We start from the raw sequence: 14,917 nt of genomic DNA on the forward strand, positions 1-14,917 counted from the left end.
TGCGTGTTATACGCAGGGGGCTGTGGAAAGTTTTTTCCCCTGAAACTTCTCTCTGAGGCCGCGTACACACGGTCGATCCATTCGATGAGAATGGTCTGATGGACCATTTTCATTGGTTCACCGCTGAAGCAGACTGATGGCCTGATGTGCGTACACACCATCGTTCCAAAAACCGATCGGGTCAGAACGCGGTGACGTAAAACACACGACGTGCTGAAAAAAACGAAGTTCATTGCTTCCAAGCATGCGTCGACTTGATTCTGAGCATGTGCGGGTTTTGAACCGATGCTTTTGTGTACTAACCATCGGTTTGGACCTATCGGTCAGCGGTCCATCGGTTCGATTTTAAAGCAAGTTCTCTAACTTTTGTCCGAAGGACAAAAGACCGATGGGGCGTACACACGGACGGTTTGGACCGATGAAACGGAACTTCGGTCTGTTTTTATCGGTTTGGACCGATGGTGTGTACGCGGCCTTAAAGTGTTTTACACCGATAAATACGGTAATTTCTTCTCCATTCAAAAAATCTAAATCTGTTATAGGCGATTGGCTATTGTAGGCCAATTATAAGCTGATTGGCTCTTAATAAATGTCTGCGATGGAAAATGTTCTAATGCAATAGTCAATATGCTTTTGATGTTCTCAACTAGTCTTTGGTCAAATCTGATAAAAAAAATTGACACCTTGGACTAGTTGAGGATTCAGATCTGGTACATTGATACCCTTGTAAAACATTTATTTTGATATATAAATTGTCTATGACGAAAAATGGTCTAGTCTAGTCCTCTAGTCATATTTGGTCAAATCTGATAAAAATTGTCACCTAGAAGAGGTTTTAGATGTGGTGTGTGGATATTATTGTAAAATATTTCATTTCTTCTCCATTCAAAAAATCGAAATCTGTTATAGGTGATTGGCCATTGTAGGCCAATTACAATCTGATTGGCCCTTATTACATGTCTGTGATGGAAAATGTTCTAAAAATTGACACCTTGGACTAGTTGAGGATTCAGATCTGGATTTTTTTTTTTTATAAATGTGTTTGAAATATCCAGGGTGACAGCAGCTCTGGCTGTATTGTCACATCCCAATGGATTTCAGGATGCGGTAACCATTGCTGCACTGCCCTTAGAGCCCCAGTCATGTGTTTCTAAAGCACTGGAGCTAATTCCCTCAATGTACTTCTAACATCACAAGCCAGCTATTATTTGGAGAGGGTAAAAAAGACAGAAAGCAGTCGAGGAAATTAGGATTATTACAAAGGCAACATCTGCTGTGGCGTGGCTGTTGTGCTCCTCGTAGACTGGCTGCGGGTGATTGTATGACAGTCTGGTGACAGGCGCTGTGTATGACAATGGGAAGCAGTGTGTGTGTGTGTGTGTGTGTGTGTGTGGCTGCTGCTCTCCCTCCCATGAGTCTGTCCTACCCATTTATTCATCTGTGGATCACACGGAGGGAACACAAATTCAACACAGCCGCTAAAAGAAAAAAAAGCTATGCTTATTTGATTTTCCCAGCTATTGTGCATGTGTGTAAAGTTTATGCATCCTATTTTACATATCCGCAGGGCTTGCTTTTTTTTTTCTTTCACTGGCAAGGTGAATGAATGACTGAGGAGGACGGAGCAGCTGCTCATTTAAAGCGTACTGAATGGAGGCTGAACGCCACTGAAGTGGACATTTTCTCCTTCCTATTCTTGTGCTGGAACCTTTAGGGATGGCAATCTGAATACAAGCCAACGATGCAACAGTGAGAAGTATTCAGCGATCTCCGGAAGGGGACTGCTCCACCATATATCTATACATTGTATACTACTTCCACCTTTTTCTGTTATGTGCGTTCAGATGACGGCATGGATTCTGCAAAAGGATCGCTTTTCCATGATAGAAACGTGAAAGCGGCGGACTGATTGAACCGATCGAACCTCCCCGGGGACACTTGTCTCTCTCTTGTCGCCACCGGACAGGATTTCAGCAGCCCCAAAAGGGGCGTGCTTGGCTGCCCACTGATGAATTGCACTTAGGACTATGGGGGAGAATTCAGCGTCGGTGATGTGTGATGTCTGCTGAGTGAGATTCTGCTTTGTCACCACAATTCCATCATCCTGCCTTCATGTGCCAGGAATCCTGCCCAGCGCCTGTAGGAATAAAGACAATCTGTTATTGGCACACAACCCACTGAATGGCATTACACCGTCCCTTTATTGCCTTATTGCACCAACCTTTAAATAGATCTGAAAAAAAAAGTGAGATATTAAAAACAAACTGTATTAGTTGTGCCTGAGGCTTATAGCAGGTTGCCTCTGAAATAATTCCTCCTTCTATCTTTTCCTGTGAAATGTGGATGATCAGGTTGGATTGCTGTCTCCAGCACTGCACAATGTCCCCCTGATTGACGCCGACCATTGAGGCACACAGGAGTCAGTGATAGATCCCGGTGACGGACACTAGGGGGAGCCGCTGAGTGAGGACAGAGCAGACATTGGCGTTGCGGGGAGTTTGGTGTGTTTTGGCCCCGCCGGCTCTCCGTAGGAGATGGGAGAAGGCATGTCCAAGAGGCTCAGGCTGCAGTTCGGTGGGGAGGCGGAGATGGAAGAACGATCCTTCGTTAACCCCTTCCCTGACTACCGACCGCCGATCCCCGAGCAGGGGGAAGGAGCTGAGGGATCCGGGGAGCATGGAGAGCTGGATCTGCCCTTCGACAAGGATGGCAAGGTACTGACAGCACACCTGTCACTGCTATACACTGAGCGATCTGCCTAGCCATACACTAAGCGATCTGATTGCATAATCTCAGCCAGGGGGGTGATCAGATTACTAGTTTTAGTAAATTGAAACTTGATTGTATGATCAGATTGTAATGTGTGTGGTGACCCTAAAATCAACGACTGTCATTGCTTAGGTGGGTCCTACAATGATTGCTTGGTTTGATTCACACTGATGCATGTAATTCGCACAGGAATCGCAACACGTTCCCATGGTGCGATTTGAGCCATGGATTTGTATGGTTCAAATCGCAGCAAACTCATGCAGGATCTTTTTGTCAGAATCTGATCACGTGTCACGTCGCACTGTTTACATGTTGAATTATAAAAGCAGCGATTTTTCTGTAAGATGGGCAGGTTTGCCGCTGCTTTTGAAATTCAAAATCAAAACGGTCCGTCGGATTTCTAAATCCTGTATTTCACCTTTTTTATAAGCTTTGTTTACTGTTAGAAATAAGTGTGAAATGCAAAACTCCGGTGGGTGTAGCAAGAGGTCCGCTTGCCGTCTTCTCACTATCCTTACTGTGAGGAAGTGCGGGGTGTAGCAAGATGGCGGCGACGGAAACGTCACTTCCGTTTCAAATTCGGACGGGTCGCCTAATCTGATGAAACATCGGTAAGTAGGGATGAGCTCCCGTGTGTTCGCACAATCCACGTGCAGAGCCCGCTTAGAAGTCGGCGCTGCGCTAATCACAGGCAGTGCGACCTTTCCCGATCTCTGCAGCTGAGCATCGGGACAATGTCTCCCTTCCTGTGATTAGCGCAGTGCTGACTTCCTGGCGGGCAAACACCGGCGAGCAGTGAGGGGGGGATGGGGGGCGATCCCTCTCGCTGCTCCTAAAAGCGATCCAGCGGCTAAGCAGACGCTCGGATCTCTTTTATGAGAGAGAGAATTGCCGGCTGAAAAATTCACAATGTGTGTGTGTATATATATATATATATATATTGCAGTCTTGAAGTGGCTATATTAGGGGGCGGGGATTGTCCTGGCCACACATGATTGGTCAGTACAGCTGACAGCTTCCTGGTGGGCTCTGGACGTGTCTGAGCTCATCACTGCACAGGTTGTATGGCCAGCTAGTACTATGTATGTGTGAACTCTATGGTGGCCGTACATCAGGGCTTGACAAATTTGCTTGGAATCTAGGAGCCAGCCAGAAAACGCTCCCCGTCCAGCCGAGCTTGCGTGCAGAAGCGAACGCATACGTGAGTAGCGCCCGCATATGAAAGCGCTGTTCAAACCACACATGTGAGGTATCACCGCAATCGGTAGAGCGAGAGCAATAATACTAGCCCTAGACCTCCTCTGTAACTCAAAACATGCAACCTGTAGAATTTTTCTCAAATCGCCTTTCAGGACAACCTTGGAGAGAGCGCAGCTCCGCCTCTTCTGTAGGAAACACCCACAGGCTTTAAATCCCTCCTCTTCCACCATGGCTTCAGTTATTGTGTTTCCTCCGCCATGGTGGAAGCATCAGGTTGGAGCCAGGGAGCTGCGTTCTCTCCAAGGCTGGAGACAGGCTTTTCCCTCATTGATTTACCTTTTTTTTTAGGTGGTGACTGAACCATCCCAGCTCCTCCACTGTACCTTTAAGGGGGGATGCTCCGGAGTCCTCTGGTCTCGCCTGCTCACGGGAGCTTTAGGATCCATAGGGGACGGTGCGTCTGGTGCCCGGAGTCCGCAGGTTTTGACCCCGGTGGTCGGGCAGGTACCGTTTCTTTCAAGAAACATGTCCTGCATGTCGGTTCCGGGTCCCGGTCTGGCGGGTGACGTCACGCCGGCGACGCGGCGTTTCCTGTGGAGGCGTGGCGCTCGTGGCTCCTGGCGCCTGGAACGCAGGGACTAGAGGGCGGGTTCTCTGACCGGCGCTTCCGTTTCCGGCTCCTATTGATGACGCGGAGCCCGGGAAATTCAAAAGCCCAGCGTTTTCCTCTACAGCTGTCTCTCTGCAATGGAGGAAAGAGTTACAGCGATGGCGGATGCAGGCGCCGTCAGCACCGGTCAGGCCCAGGTAAGAGGGGTACAATGGTGCCTTTATTCTTATCCTTATGGGCTTTCTATTGTGTTTGGTTGTTTTTTCCTCCTTATGGGAGCCTGCTCTGCTCTGATGGAAGCCTATGCTGGGCCATCTAGCAGAAACTCTGGTGGTTGCTATGTTCTATCTTTTTTCTTAAAGGGGACATTCTTTCACTCTGGTGGTATTAGCACGGTGGTGGTTTCCCTTGCTTAGCTAAGAGAGCTTTGATTTAAGTCAGTTTAATTTCTCGTTTCAGGAGAAAACTGCTAGTAAATCTAAACCAGCAAATCCACCAAGCCAAAGGAAATGTCCTTCCTGTAAAAACCCTTTGAGAGACTCTTGGCAGAAAGCCATGTGTAGATCATGTATTAAAGACCTAGTTGAAGAGGAATCTTCTCAACAAATTAAAGAATTATTTTCATCTGTCAAGGAACTCTCGGACTCACTTAGTTCAGTGAAATCCATGCTAGTGCAGAGTGCGGTCCATACTGAGCCCCAGCAACCACCAGCAAGCCCAAGAGCTTCCACCTCCAGGCCGGTAGTGGTGGACTCTGGGGATGAGGGGACAAGTACTCTTCCCTCACTTGTAGACTCTGAGGAAGAGGAAGAAGAGGATGCATGCAGAACCTCTAAATATAAATTATCCCTGGAGGATGTGGATGAACTTTTAGGTGCAATCTACACTACCCTTGACATTCAGGAGGAAAGAGTACAACTATCAGTCCATGATAAAATGTACCAGGGTATGGATGACTCCAAACATAGAGTTTTTCCTGTCCATAAAGTGTTATCTGACACAGTTAAGAAAGAATGGAAAGACCCGGAAAAAGGTCCCTTCCTTCCTAAATCTCTTAAGAGAAGATTTCCCTTTGAAAACAAAGAAACTGAGGTTTGGAATAAGAAACCCAGAGTGGATGCTGCCTTTTCACAGGTTTCTAGAAGGACAGATCTGGCCTTTGAAGACATGGGGGTCTTGAAAGATGCGATGGACAAAAGAGCAGATGCTCTCCTTAAAAAAGCTTGGGACTCCGCATCCGCCAGCCTTAAACCAGCCATGGCTTCCACGGTGGTAGCAAGAAACCTGGAATGCTGGGTAGAGAAACTGAAGGGCCACATTGAAGCAGGCACCCATAGGAAAGACCTTTTAGACTCCTTTCCTCTAATCCTTAATGCAATTAAATACATGGCTGACGCATCAGCCGAATCTATTAAAATGGCAGCCAGATCCTCAGCACTTGTCAATTCAGCTAGGCGTGCAGTCTGGCTAAAAACGTGGTCAGGGGATACAGCCTCAAAGATTAAACTTTGTGGCATCCCTTTTTCAGGGGATTTTCTTTTTGGGCCAGACCTGGAAACAGTCTTAGATAGAACGGCCGATAAAAAGAAGGCTTTCCCAGCCAAGAAGAAACAGACGTTTAAAAAGAATTTTCGTGCTGTTCAACAACCCTACAAAAATAGAGAAGATGTCAACAAAAAACGTTGGTTTCCTCAAAAGGGTAGGGGAAGAGGTGGGGTTCTCTTCAGATCTCCTCCAGATCAAAACCCTAAAGACAAATGACGTAACTACTCCAGTAGGGGGAAGACTGTCATCCTTTCTCCCTCAGTGGAGTCAAATATCCACAAGTCCTTTCGTGAAGAACATCATTTCACAAGGTTACAAACTGGAATTCTCGGAATGTCCGCCAAGCAGGTTTTACATTACAGCCCTTCCAAGAGACCAAGAAAAGGCTTCGGCCATGATGAACCTTTTACAGGATCTGATTCAACAAGAAGTCATTATCCAGGTCCCGAAACAGCAGGAGGGTCGGGGGTTTTATTCCCATATATTTCTTGTAAAAAAACCTTCAGGCAAATACCGGTTGATTCTGAATCTAAAGATCCTGAACAGATCAATACGGTACAAACACTTCCGTATGGACACAATTTACTCCATCACAAAACTGTTGTCTCCAGGTTGCTTCATGGCATCCCTGGACCTAAGGGATGCTTATTTACATGTGCCAATAGCACCAGCCTCACAAAAATTCCTTCGCCTAGCCATCAATCTGGGAACATCAGTATGGCATCTCCAATTCAGGGCCCTACCATTTGGCCTGTCATCTTCCCCCAGAGTTTTCACAAAGATTATGGCGGAAGCCCTGGAGCCTCTAAAACTGAGGGGGATCTCGGTCGTGCCATACCTGGACGACCTATTATTCTTCGCAGATTCCAGGGATCAGCTTGGGACGAACCTCCAAACGTCACAGACTCATCTCAAAAATCTAGGTTGGATTTTGAACTTAGAAAAATCGCATCTAGATCCCTCTCGGGAGATGAGATTTCTGGGCTACACCCTAAACTCAGTAGTGCAAAAAGTGTTCCTGCCTCAGGAAAAGATAGACAAAATCTTTTCAGCAGTGGGTCAGATCCAGACGAACCTTTCAGTACCAGTCAGAACAGTTATGTCAGTTCTAGGCCTTCTTACAGCTACAATTCCGGCAGTCCAGTGGGCAAGACTGCACTCCAGACCACTTCAGAAAAACATCTTGCAGGTCTGGTCACACCAGGTGCCGTTCGAGAGGCGTTTCAGACTTTCTGCGAAAGTGAAACGAGCACTATGGTGGTGGAGGGACCCTTCCAATCTAACGAAGGGTCTCCCATGGTTTTTTCCCCTGGACAAGCGTCTAACAACCGACGCAAGCTCCTGGGGTTGGGGAGCCCACCTGGAGGGTCAAACCGCTCAAGGCAAGTGGTCAAAAATAGAGGCAAGAAAATCGTCAAATTGGCGAGAACTGAAAGCCATTCATTTGGGTCTGATAGCTTTTCAACAGGAGGTCAAAGGACATCATGTACAGATTCTGTCAGACAATACGACAGCAGTGATCTATGTGCTAAAGCAAGGGGGAACCAGGAGCCAAGGGCTCATGGACTTGGCCAATCAACTTCTGTCATGGGCGGAAATAAATGTGGCCTCCCTATCGGCAGTCCACCTGAAGGGATCACAAAATCTCCTAGCAGATCTGCTAAGCAGAAAAAGAGTGGTGGAAGCAGAATGGAGTCTGAACCAGGAGGTGTTCGATATAATATCGGAGGAATGGGGACATCCCCAAGTGGACCTATTTTCAAGTCAACAAAATGCGAAGGTCCAGGAATTCTTTTCAATTCACAGAATGGATCAGGCAGTGGGGATAGATGCCCTGGCACACCCATGGAATTACCGGCTGTGTTACGCCTTTCCCCCTTTTCCACTAATCCCTCTGGTCCTAAGGAAATTCAGGGAGGAGAACACCAACTTGCTCCTGATCGCTCCTTTTTGGCCAAAAAGGCCTTGGTTTGCAACACTTTTGAACCTGGCCTCAAAACCTCCCTGGAGATTACCATACAGGAAGGATCTATTGACACAGGGCTCTGTGTGCCATCCGGAAGCAAGCAGGCTACATCTAACTGCTTGGTTTCTGAAGAAGACCTTCTAAAATCTAAAGGACTTTCTGATAAAGTAGTTAAAACTCTACTATCAAGTAGAAAAGAGGTAACTAGGTCCATCTACCTCAAGGTATGGAAGAAATTTAACTCTTGGTGTTCTTCCAAAAGTTTCGAAATCAAGAGTACTATTTCAGTTCTGGAATTTCTCCATGAAGGAATGGAGAAAGGTCTAGCCGCCAGCACCCTGAAAACACAGGTAGCGGCTCTCTCAGTTTATCTTGAAAGATCTTTATCCAAAGAAACTTTAATTTCTAGATTTTTTAGGGCTCTGGCTCGAAATAGACCGATAGCCCTCAAAGTTTTCCCTTGTTGGGACTTATCTATTGTTTTGCAAGGTCTCACGGGAGCTCCGTTTGAACCTTTACAGAGTGCATCGTTAAAAAATTTAGTTCTCAAAACAATTTTTTTAGTTGCCATTACATCAGCAAGGAGAATCAGTGAACTCCAAGCTCTAGCAATTAAGGAACCCTTCCTTAGAGTTTTGCCAGACCGAGTGGTCCTTCAAACGGATCCAGCCTTCCTACCGAAAGTGGCCTCAACTTTCCATCGGTCGCAAGAAATAATTCTACCAACATTTTCCTCAGTTCCGGCTAATGCAGGAGAAGAAGCTTTCCATACACTGGATGTAAGGAGATGTCTGTTACAATTCCTTTCCGTCACCAAGGAGTTCAGGAAATCAAACGCTCTTTTTGTGGTTTTCTCCGGTCCCCGAAAAGGGGAAAAAGCTTCTAAGAGTACGCTCGGTAGGTGGCTTAGACAAGCAATTTCTGAAGCCTATCAAGCAAAAGGAGAAGTTCCTCCTTCTGGGATCGCTGCTCACTCGACAAGGTCAACCGCAGTTTCCTGGGCCGAAAGGGCCGGTGCTACGCCTGATCAGATCTGTAAGGCTGCTACTTGGTCCAGTTTCTCAACTTTTATTCGGCACTACAGGTTGGACTTGCTGTCGGCCGCAGATCAAGCCTTCGGCAGGAAGGTACTGCAGGCAGTAGTCCCACCCTAGGGTAAGTTACTTGGTTATCCTCTCCAAGGTTGTCCTGAAAGGCGATTTGAGAAAGGCCTAGTTAGACTTACCGGTGACGGTATTTCTAAGAGCCTTTCAGGACAACCGCTATTTCCCTCCCTAAATGTGTATAAAAAAGTAAAGTATATATCTATCATGGTGTTGTGGTTCTCTGTGCTTTGTTTTCCAGTGCCGGAGGCCACACAATAACTGAAGCCATGGTGGAAGAGGAGGGATTTAAAGCCTGTGGGTGTTTCCTACAGAAGAGGCGGAGCTGCGCTCTCTCCAAGGTTGTCCTGAAAGGCTCTTAGAAATACCGTCACCGGTAAGTCTAACTAGGCCTTTTTTAAACGTCGCCTATGGAGATTTTAAAGGGTAAAAGTTTGTCGCCATTCCACAAGCGGACGCAATTTTGAAGCGTGACATGTTGGGTATCAATTTACTCGGCGTAACATTATCTTTCACAGTATTAAATAAATTGGGATAACTTTACTGTTGTCTTATATTTTTTTTTTTATAATACGGTGTAACAGAAAGTATTGCAACGGCTGCCATTTTATTCTCTAGGGCAGACCTGGGCAAACTACGGCCCGCGGGCCGTATACGGCCCGGCGGACCTTTTAATCCGGCCCACCCCCGCCGACACGTTAATCACCGCGGCGGGGAACGTTCAACATTACAGACAGCGTTCGTTTGAACAGCTGTTTTCCCCGCCGCGCATAGACACTCCCCCTTGGACGGATCTGTCCAATCGCGAGCAAGGGGGAGTCACATAGACACTCCCCCTTGCTCGCGATTGGACAGATCCATCCAAGGGGGAGTGTCTATGCGCAGCGGGGAAAACAGCTGTTCAAACGAACGCTGTCTGTAATGTTCCCCGCCGCGGTGATAACAGTAGGCAGGGCCGGGAGGGGTCACTGTGCCCATCACACGCAGCCACTTGTGCCAACACACGCAGCCACTTGTGCCAACACATGCAGCCACTTGTGCCAACACACGCAGCCACTTCGCCACCATAAATTGTCGCCACTGTGCCAATCACACGCAGCCACTGTGCCAATCACACGCAGCCACTGTGCCAATCACACGCAGCCACTGTGCCAATCACACGCAGCCACTGTGCCAATCACACGCAGCCACTGTGCCAATCACACGCAGCCACTGTGCCAATCACACGCAGCCACTGTGCCAATCACACGCAGCCACTGTGCCCATCAAACCTGGCACTGTGCCAACACACGCAGTCACTGTGCCATCAATTGTCGCCACTGTGCCCATCAAACGCAACCACTGTGCCATCACACGCAGCCACTGTGCCATCACATGCAGCCACTGTTTAATCAATTGTTATTGATTAAACAGTGGCTGCCTGTCCCCAGCCTCTGTCCCCCTCCTGTGTCATGTCCCCAGCGTCTGTCCCCCTCCTGTGTCATGTCCCCAGCGTCTGTCCCCCTCCTGTGTCATGTCCCCAGCGTCTGTCCCCCTCCTGTGTCATGTCCCCAGCGTCTGTCCCCCTCCTGTGCCATGTCCCCAGCGTCTGTCCCCCTCCTGTGCCATGTCCCCAGCGTCTGTCCCCCTCCTGTGCCATGTCCCCAGCCTCTGTCCCCCTCCTGTGCCATGTCCCCAGCCTCTGTCCCCCTCCTGTGCCATGTCCCCAGCCTCTGTCCCCCTCCTGTGCCATGTCCCCAGCCTCTGTCCCCCTCCTGTGCCATGTCCCCAGCCTCTGTCCCCCTCCTGTGCCATGTCCCCAGCCTCTGTCCCCCTCCTGTGCCATGTCCCCAGCATCTGTCCCCCTCCTGTGCCATGTCCCCAGCCTCTGTCCCCCTCCTGTGCCATGTCCCCAGCCTCTGTCCCCCTCCTGTGCCATGTCCCCAGCCTCTGTCCCCCTCCTGTGCCATGTCTATAACAAGTACTCGTACCAGTTTTCCAACAATGATATTTACTGCTTTTTATAAAGAAATACAATTGATTTTATGCAGTATTGAGTTTAGCCTTTTGGCCCGGCCCTCCAAAATTTTTTTAGTTTCTCATGTGGCCCCATCGAAAAAATAATTGCCCACCCCTGCTCTAGGGTGTTAGAACCCCCAAACATTATATATATTTTTATTCTAACTTCTAAGTAAAGGGAAGGAGATGGAAACAGGCAGGGAAGCTCCATTGACCCCTCTGTACTGTGCCTTCCTGACCCCATATCCTTTGCTCTGTTCCCTACCCTGAGAACCCATGTCCTGCTTACCCCTCTCATCTGGTCTACTGATATCTGTACACTGCTCTTTATCCTACTGACCTATGTACACTGCCATACCTACTGTACAACTAACCTCTGCCCAGCAGCTTACCTGCACAGCTCTGCATCAGGAAAAAAATGTTGTATCCTCTTGATCCCCATTGCCCTCCTTACCCCTCTGTGTGCCCTCTTGACCCCAAGTACAATGTCCTACAGTAACATGCCCACCTGACCCCCCAGTATTTTGCCATGCTGGACCCCCAGTTCCATACCCTCCAGAACACGTCTGCAGTGTGCTCTGGTCCCCCAGGACTGTGCCTTCCTAATCCCCAGTACTATGCCCTCCTGACCCTCCAGTACCGTGCTTTCCTGACCCCCCAGTACTGTGCCCTCCAGATCCCCCTGTACTTGGCTCTTCTGATCCTCAACCCGCCCCCCTAACAAAGCCACCCTGGCCCCTCTATACTGTGCCTTCCTGGCCCCCTGTTTTCTGCCCTGCTAACCCCTGTTCTGCTCACCCCTTTCATCTGCCCTACTGATCTTTTTACACTGCTTTTTATACTACTCACCTCTGTACACTGCCCTACCTACTGTACAACTAACCTCTGTACACTGTCCAACTTCCTACTGAACTCTGTACACTGCCCTGCCTACTGCTGACCTCTGGGGGCTTGCTAGTTAAAGGGGGTTTTAAAGGAAAACATTTTTTTCCCGCCTAAATAGCTTCCTTTACCTTAGTGCAGTCCTCCTTCACTTACCTCATCCTTTTGATTTTGCTTTTAAATGTCTTTATTTTTTCTGAGAAATCCTCACTTCCTGTTCTTCTGTCTGTAACTACACACAGTAATGCAAGGCTTTCTCCCTGGTGTGGAGAACGCCTCTTAAGGAGGGAAGGGCGAGCAGGAGTGTCAGGACGCCCACTAACACACACCTCCTTTCTCTATCTGCAAAGTAGAGAGTGTCCTGACTTGCCTGCTCGCCCCTCCCCCCTCAAGAGGCTTTCTCCACACCAGGGAGAAAGCCTTGCATTACTGTGTGGAGTTACAGACAGAAGAACAGGAAGTGAGGATTTCTCAGAAGAAGTAAGGACGTTTTAAAAGCAAAATGGAAGGATGAAGTAAAGTGTAGGAGGACTGCACTAAGGTAAAGGAAGCTATTTAGGGGGGGGAAAAATACCTTTACAACCCCTTTCACTAAGAAAAAAAAAGTCAGCGGCACCCAGTGATCTTTGCGGTTATTCATGTTGACATGGTAGATCTCCACCTCTTGCCTACCCCTGCCATCAAGGTTACATTGTGACTGTACCACCTATGTGCTATCAACATTAAATAAACCAAGGCTATATTAAGGTGACCACACACTATGCAATCTGATTGCACAATCTTTGTACTAAGTATCAACTTTAAATCTAGCACAACTGTGTTAAGGTGACCACACACATTATACAATCTCATTGTACAATTGCTTTTTTAGTGGCCATCCACATACAGTGCTTTGAAAAAGTATTCATACCCCTTGACATTTTTCACATTTTGTCATGTTGCAACCAAAAACATACATTTATTTTATATGATAGACCAGGGGTGTCCAAACTTTTTTCAAAGAGGGCCAGATTTGATGAAGTGAACATGCGTGAGGGCCGACTATTTTGCCTGACATTCTTTGAACCATTAAAATTAGATCTAAGTGTGTTTGTCCGAGCAACTAATACACTGCCCAACAAAAATTCTCTTGCCTTTGTGGCTGTGTGTGGGGAAGAGATGAGCTTGGGCGTGTTATTTGGATATACTGTATATATTTCTTTTGTGGCCCCAATGAATCCCAGAGCGCTGCTCAGGACTAAGAATGAGCTTTGGCATGTTATTTGGATATACCGTATTTATTGGCATATAACACGCATGGGCTTACCATTGCCATGAATGCAGCCTCACCATTGCCATGAATGCAGCCTTACCGTTGCCACGAGTGCAGCCTTACCGTTGCCACGAGTGCAGCCTTACCGTTGCCACGAGTGCAGCCTTACCGTTGCCACGAGTGCAGCCTTACCGTTGCCACGAGTGCAGCCTTACCGTTGCCACGAGTGCAGCCTTACCGTTGCCACGAGTGCAGCCTTACCGTTGCCACGAGTGCAGCCTTACCGTTGCCACGAGTGCAGCCTCACATGTGCCATGAATGCAGCCTCACATGTGCCATTAATGCAGCCTCACATGTGCCATGAATGCAGCCTTACCATTGCCATGAATGCAGCCTTACCATTGCGATTAATGCAGCCTTACCATTGCAACCAATGCAGCCTGACATGTGCCATGAATGGAGCCTTACCATTGCCATCAGTGCAGCCTGATTGATGCCCATCTGCAACCTCGGAGGGCAGAGGGAGGGGGGTGGGACGAGTGCCGACAGATTACAAACAGGAGAATCTCTTGTTTATTCTGTGGCCTATTTAATACAAAGTTCCGCCTCCTATGATAGAAAGAGAAGGAGAAAGATCAAGACCAGGGGTGGACTGGGACAAAAATTTGGCCCTGGACTTCATCCAGACCGGCCCACTTAATTTTTGCAAACACGCACCCAAACACAGTAAACTATACGCAATTGTCGGCGGTAAAAATAGCGGCGTTTTACCGCCGACGCTATGGGCGGCTCAGTGTGAAAGGGGTCTAATACATCAGTTACTATGACCAGTGGCAGTGCATTTACCCCCGTCCCCCCACCATGCTGCATATTAAAAAAATCACAGACACAAACAATGACCCCCCCCTTTTTACACATGTGTTTTTCTCGTCGAGTTTCTCGGAAGTGTGTACGGGGCCTTACACAGCAGGGAGAAGACAGAGGGAGAGGATGCGACGTGTTCAAGCAGAAGGCGGGAGCTGTTCAACTTTCCATGTAACAGACAGGCGATTTGGTTGCTAGGACTGCCCCTAGCAACAAATCACAAGCTTTTTAACTTGAAAAGTTGGACAGCTCCGCCTTCTGCTCGGACAGTCTGCTTATTGTATGGATGAAAGCGGCTGTGAGGGGGGGGGGAGGAGTTACACGGGAGAGAAGGACACCCAGACAGGATGTTCAACAGGTTCACTGTTGTCACCCTGCACATGCACTCCACCCACCATGCACCCCCTCCAGCAGCGATACTCTGCAGCCTGCACTGGAACCGTGCACTTGCAGTAGTGGCAACGGGTGCGCAGTGGCGTCACTAGGGTTGGTGTCACCTTGTGCGGTAAAACATGGTGCCACCCCCCCGTCTAGGCTGCCCAGCACCATGCAGGCAGCGCACAGTCACGGGGTGCACCCCAAACCAGCCCCTGTAAATGATAGTATAGGGCAGTATAGTGAACGGTTAGGGTGGTAAAGTGGCAGGTTGGGGTGGTATATGGCAGGTTAAGGTGGTATGGGGCAGGTTGGGAAAGGGCAGGTTGGGGTGGTATAGGACAGGTTGGAGT

General features: G+C 48.3%; 1 protein-coding gene across 1 annotated transcript in view; it reads left to right on the plus strand.

The window, feature by feature from the left end:
- The first annotated feature begins 1,421 nt into the window (after positions 1-1,421).
- LANCL2 (LanC like 2) overlaps positions 1,422-14,917 on the plus strand; it is a 76,568-nt gene continuing 63,072 nt past the window's right edge. The window contains exon 1 of the mRNA XM_040353168.1: positions 1,422-2,714. Within this exon, the coding sequence (XP_040209102.1) occupies positions 2,535-2,714 (180 nt within the window). The 5' untranslated portion in view covers positions 1,422-2,534. The remainder of the gene's footprint in view (positions 2,715-14,917) is intronic.

Source organism: Rana temporaria, chromosome 5 (genome assembly GCF_905171775.1).
Source record: "Rana temporaria chromosome 5, aRanTem1.1, whole genome shotgun sequence".
Classification (NCBI taxonomy): domain Eukaryota; kingdom Metazoa; phylum Chordata; class Amphibia; order Anura; family Ranidae; genus Rana; species Rana temporaria.